The following is a 6501-nucleotide window of genomic DNA, read 5'->3' on the forward strand; positions in this document are numbered from 1 at the left end:
AGGATCTTTGAAAACTGCCTTTTTGAAAACAGAATTTGACTCTTTTTTTTTTTTTTTAAAGAGGCAAACAGTGTCTTTACCAATGTTTGAGCAGAAAACAATCTAGTTACCTGGATGTAGTCAGTAAAATGAAGCTGAGGTGAACCAAGAGTTGTGTGCGTTTCTAACTTGACATGCATTGGCTTTGTACCTGCCTATGCATTCTGGTGACAATTTAGGAAAATATTTTTATCTTGGGTTTTTTATTTTTCATTCTTGTAGTCTTTGTTAAAACTGTCTACCTGCACCCCAGAAATCAGCTTGGGGAGTATGAACAACTAATCAACTAACGTGTTGGGTTTTTTTAATTATTATTATTTGCTTCTGTATATGTAGTGTTTCTGTCAGGAAGTTAGTCTTAGAAAAAGGAGAAACGTCTGTTTCTTCTCAATATAATTCAGTGCAGTACTGGTATTTTCATCTTGTGATTCTGCTCTCAGTCAGAAGGAAGAATTACTTCAGTGATGATCATAGTAGATGTGGACATCACCTTGAGAGTGGCATGGCTGCATATTAACAGGCTTAATATGAGTTTGCTGCACACAGTATTGTTGCTTTTTAGAGACAGATGTCTAGTAACAACTTAGTCTTTTTCTAAGCACAATCTTTTTTCTTGGTCTCTGTTCTAGCCTCCTGTCCCTCCCATCTTTTTTCCTTTTTTTTTTTTTCTTCCTTCTGCTGATCTTGATGATCAGTCAGGAAATTAGTGGGATAAAGTTCAAGCTAATACTCCTACAGAGATTTGTGTTTTCCTCTCTCCCATCCAATAAAACAACACATATACTATGTTATGTCAGTGTTAAGTGTGGCCCAATAAACTTCTGACTGTATAGTACCAACTGAAATTGGGTTTGCAAATTAAATCAGCCACGAACAGAACACTTAATTGTATGGGTAGAACATTGCAGTTCAAATATGTATTGAACTGATTATTAAGTGGGACAGTTTCCTAAGCATAAATAAAATAATTAATTTTTTGTGTCCTTATAAATTTTGCAGTGTGTCAGATGTTAAGCATGTTTTGATTTGTTCCAGTAGCCGGATCGAGCTGGGAGATGTGACGCCACACAACATTAAGCAGCTGAAGAGGCTAAACCAGGTCATTTTTCCTGTCAGCTACAATGACAAGTTCTACAAGGATGTACTGGAGGTTGGCGAACTAGCCAAATTAGGTACAAATATTCTTGCCAGTAATTGTGGGCTATGGTGTCAGAAGTGCTCATCGTTGCTATCTGTAATGGTTTTGACTAGCAGATCTTTCTATTTTGTTTACATAATTAAAAGTAACTGTTTGGGAACCTTAAAAAAGCCCCAGTCCCAACTTCAGAGGGTTTGTGTTCTAAATAGATTCCATTTTACTGGGAATAGGCATGTTTTCTGTTACAGCAGAAAACTTGGGAGGTGTTATGCTGCCAGTTTACCTCCTGATGTCATTGCTAGTTGGTTTGAACTGTAAATAAGCCAAGCACTGTGTTAGAGCACCATTGGTAACTTCACTCCAAGTGTTAAGCCACAGTGTATGATGTTTTATCTGGATGGGAGATATAGCTAGAGGGAAGGAAGAAGGATATAGGGTGTAAATGAAGGAGCCATATGTACAGTTTGAGAATTGTGACTGATAACATTTTGTTTCCCTCCCTGGCAGCCTATTTCAATGATATTGCAGTGGGAGCAGTGTGCTGTAGGGTGGATCACTCCCAGAACCAGAAGAGACTGTACATCATGACACTTGGATGCCTGGCACCCTACCGAAGGCTAGGAATAGGTAAGGAGGATCTTGTTTCGTATCCGAGTCATCAAAGAAACCAGATGGCTGTTGAGCCTACTAAATGCTCTTTTGGAGTTTTAATGAAGACAGTGTACTTTCAGACCACTGATTTCTTTGGAAGGGACTGTGGGGAAAGAGCATAATTTGTGATGTGCTCTTTTTTTCCCTGCCTTTCAGAAGTGGACTTTTCGTAGAACTTTCTAATTCAGGATTTCAGATTATTTTAATCTTACTCATAAAATCATTAAGGATGGAAAAGACCTCAATAATCATAAAGTCCAACAGTCAACCCAACACCACCTAACTCACTAAACCATGTCCCTAAGCACCACATCTACACATTTCTTGAACACCTCCAGGGATGGTGACTCCACCACCTCCCTGGGCAGCCTGTTCCAATGCCTGATCACTCTTTCAGTGAAGAAATTTTTTCTGATATCCAGCCTAAACCTCCCCTGGTGCAACTTGAGGCCATTTCCTCTTGTCCTATCACTTGTTACTTTAGAGGAGAGGCCAGCGCCCACCTCACTACACCCTCCTTTCAGGTAGTTTTGGAGAGTGATAATGACATTATCATACTGTGATGTAAATATCCAGCTTCTATGGATGTGAAAATTAATATACAGAGGTATGAAATAATTTGTTCGAAGTATGCAGCCAGTATGAAAGTCATATAAGTAGAAGACAGCATGCCTTCATTTGGTTATCTCTTCACTCTCCTAAATGTAGAGGGTTTTTTTTCTATTTATTTTGTCTTTATCACTACTGATTATTGCTCCTCAGGTGTAGTACCCGCTTTCTGTCTAAACTGCAGTTAGTTCTTTTCTCCATGTTGCAAATCCATAGGCCAGATAAATCAACACCTTACAGTAACCTGTTTGCTTCGACAAACTGAAATGAAAATTTATGTCAAATTATTTTACTAGGTGTTTATTAGAAAAACTTACCGATGGTCAAAACAATGTATAAATCAGTTAGAACATATTTTGAGGTGCATTCGAGACCTTGAAGTTAGTATTTCAATAAGCTGCTTTATACCTATGCTTCTGGGCTGTTGAGTATTTTCCTCCAAAGAAACAATTAAATTTTGTGAGCAGTCAGAAAAATAGTGAAATATTTACACACCATGTTTTATTTGCCTTTCCTGGTTCGCACAAGCTCTGTCATTTTAGCTACCTACCTAGCCTGCGTCTCCTCAAGAAAGCCCTTAGCTAAGTACAGACTCGACTGTGCACTTCTGGTTTTCTTAACTATCTCTATCTTTTGGCAGGCACTAAAATGTTGAATCATGTCTTAAACATCTGTGAAAAAGATGGCACTTTTGACAACATCTATCTGTAAGTAAATGAGCTATGCTCAGGTATTTTTGGAGAGATAATAAAGGCATATATGGGAGCAAAGGGAGGGAGATCCAAGAGCGTTTTTAGTGTATTTCAGTGGAGTCAGGAGATAGCAGGAAAGCCAGCAGTCATATTCTGGGCTTGTTGTGTGATGCTGAGAAAACCAAAAGCTTTCTTGCTTTAGAAGGGCTTCTGCAAATTTGCTGAATTTTAAAGTAGTGTAGTTACAAAATGATGTTCTATAGCAGAATTACACTGTATGACTAAAAAACAATTTAGGAAATAATTTTTTTTTTTACCATATAGTGTCGTCCTCAGAATGGAAAATACTGCAAGTCTTGAATGCAGTTTTGATGCATCTGCTGTCTTTCATTACAGTATTGAGTGGGTTAGAACATCAGATCAGAGGTGCTTGCAAGCACTCTAGGCTCACATTCGTTAGCAAGGCCCAACTGCTTAGTGCCATTCTTGCACTGTGCCAGGTCATCTGTTTGTGCAGCAACACAGTAAACTAGTTCAATGACCTGACCCAGCTGGGGAAGCTGTTTTCAGTTTTGTTTCTGGGTGTTGTTTGGGGTTTGGGTTTGTTGTGTTTTGCTTTGGTTTTTTTGAGGGGGTGGTTGGGTTGTTTTTTTTTCTAAATCACCTGCACATCTGCATTAGTGCTTGGCGTGATGCAGACATGAGAACAAGCACTGGAGTAGAGGACAGGGCTGCTTAAAAGAGCACCACCACTCTAATAGATCCCCATGGAAACAGATGCTGAAAACCATAGATGCCAAAGCTTTGCTTCCCCTTAGCTGCTAGCTGCACACTTCTGGTTCTTCCTGTGCATTGGTGTCTGTGTGAATACCAAGTGAGCTGATGCAGTTTTTGGCTAGATCACTTCTTTGAGTGAGCTTCTTCCTTATACCAGTACAAGCACGGTGCACTGGCAAGGGAGGAGTCACATAGCAGGTAGAGCTTGGATCGACTTACGCTGCCACAGAACTGCACCCTGACCTCTTGCCAGGACTGATGAGGATGCGTAGTGAGGAGTGTTTAGTACACTGTTATCTCTATAAATTGAGTGATATCAAGCTTAGTCCACATCTGCCAAGGAGATGCAAAGTCTTCCAAGACCCCTACTGTTGTAGCTTTGTGCCATCTCTGTAAGAGGAACAGGTGTTTTAAAGAGGAGTTCGTGTAAAGCTGCTTTTGGCTTGCATTTCCGCTCTCCTCCCTCAGAAGAAGTGGTAATAAAGTCTCTCTCAGATGCCTGCTCCTTGGCATAGGCATTTCTTTTTGCTTTTGCACTGTGTGGATAGTGAAGGAACTGCATGCCGGTTTTGATGCAAAAGAACAAATCCTTTGTAATCCTTCTATTTCCTAGAGCAGGTTTCTGGGATTACAATAAATAGCCCCTGAAGTTAGGCATAACAAAGTTCTTTTAGTTGCCCATTGATTTTTATGGCTCTGTCTGTTGCTTGTGCATCTTCTGTCTGAACATACTATGCAGATTAGCACCCAATTTGATATCAGTGGCTAAATTTGTCGCTATTACAAAGTTTCCTTCTAGCTATTTGGTGTTTATTGGGCCTACCACTAAAATCTTTTGTTTTGTTCTGCTGTTGCTTCCAGGGTTGCTTTGGTTCTATGGTTATGCAGCATGTTGTAATGACAAAGTGATTTATGAGCTTATGCAGTGTCCACTGAATTTTGGGAGTGTTTAATGAATGCCTTTTGCTGAGCCAAACATCCTCTTTTTTTTTTTTTTTTTGAAAAGGACTTTGTAAGTCTATAGGGCTTCTTTGTGCTGCCATAGCTTTTTGTGAGGAGAGAGGGGTAGTTAGCAGTGAGCAGGGAGTTAAGATCGTATCAAACACGATTGCCACTTTTTGTGTTGCAGTGTGTAGGGATTGTCATTCAGACAAATGTTTTGGTCATTTGAGAAGTGTCACTAAAGGAAGTTAAAATTTGCTCTACAGTGAAACTGTTAAATTTCCACAAAACATCTGACACAGATTAAGAAAAATTGAAATTACTGAGCTGGTAGTGCTTAAGAGCCTCTCTGCTATTTGTGTTCTTTAAAAGAGCTTTACTGAGGGAAAACATTTGGCGCTTCTCAGAACGATTGCCACAGGCTGTCTGGGAGCTGTGAGTTAGCTCAGGATTGATTTGGAAAGACCAAAATTTCCAGTCCTGAACTTACACCATCGTTCCCGTCCCTATGTAGATGGGTCCTGTTCTTAGCTTGTCTTTGACCATTCTGAGTGTGGAGGCAAAACACTGTACCACAGAAAGTTCTGATACCTGTCTCTATCCTTTCTGTCCCAGGCATGTGCAGATCAGCAATGAGTCCGCAATTGATTTCTACAGAAAGTTTGGCTTTGAGATCATTGAGACGAAGAAAAACTACTACAAGAGGATAGAGCCCGCAGATGCTCATGTGCTGCAGAAAAACCTCAAAGCTCCTTGTCTTGGCCAGAATGCAGATGTGCAAAAGACCGACAACTGAACAAAACCCCAACGAACACTTTCTTGCACTTGCTTGTCGCCAAATAAGGAAAGAGAGGCCTCTTGATTTTTTTTTTTTAACTCCACCCCTTCATCCTCTTGATTTTTCTTCTTGACCTCTCTCCAACAAAATGTAATGCTTCTTCCAAGGATTCATGTTTGGGGTTGGTTTTTTTTTTTTTTTTGAGCTCTCCTTTCTGGTTTTGTTTGTTTGTTTTGCAAGAGGGGGGTGGTGGTGTTGGGGTGGGAAGAGGTGTGCAGATCTCTTAAGTTTGAGGTGTGGAGGGCTTGAGCAGGTTATCCTGATGACAAGTTTCCTTCAGAAGTATCTCTTTCAGTAAGCAGAATGTAAATGCAGTGGGGGGAAAAAAGGAAGAGCAGTATCTTGTCCTTTGACTCCTACATTGTGTTTTTTATAACCTACAGGGTACTTTACTCCCCCCCCCCAACCTTTGAATGTTACTTCAGTACTTCCCACTCTTCCTCTTAATTCCCCTGCCTCAAAAAAAGTATGTTTAGTTCTTACCAATATTTTTGAATATGGCTTTTTCCTCCATCTTTTGCTGAGAAGGGTGGGCCATTTTACCATACCTTTTCACTCTGCCTAGGCTGATATTTTTGAATGCTTTTTTTAAATACTCCTTATCCAAGCTGGTGCTACACTTCTTAACTGACTGAGAGGAGGAGGGTTTAGAGTGGTCTTTGTTTTTTCTTATTTTCATTTACCCAACTCCCAGCAGACTTCTGCCAGAGTATGAGCTAGATCTGGTGCTGGCAAAGAGTAACCTTGTAAAAACATGAATCCTGAGGCAAGACCCTTGCTTTAAAAATGGGTGAAATGCCATAGGGCTCACTGAG

General features: G+C 40.1%; 1 protein-coding gene across 1 annotated transcript; it reads left to right on the forward strand.

Annotated features, from left to right (window-relative positions):
- Window positions 1–1038: 1038 nt before the first annotated feature.
- Window positions 1039–6248, forward strand: NAA50 (N(alpha)-acetyltransferase 50, NatE catalytic subunit; the record flags this gene model as incomplete). The annotated part of the gene is made up of 4 exons (XM_010074619.1): window positions 1039–1211; window positions 1685–1804; window positions 3078–3144; window positions 5464–6248. Coding segments are annotated over 4 exons (541 nt in total), but the record flags the coding sequence as incomplete, so codon positions are not given.
- Between the last annotated feature and the right edge of the window lie 253 nt (window positions 6249–6501).

This window comes from Pterocles gutturalis, unplaced genomic scaffold, assembly GCF_000699245.1.
Source record: "Pterocles gutturalis isolate BGI_N339 unplaced genomic scaffold, ASM69924v1 scaffold29772, whole genome shotgun sequence".
In the NCBI taxonomy this organism is placed as follows: Eukaryota; Metazoa; Chordata; class Aves; order Pterocliformes; family Pteroclidae; genus Pterocles; species Pterocles gutturalis.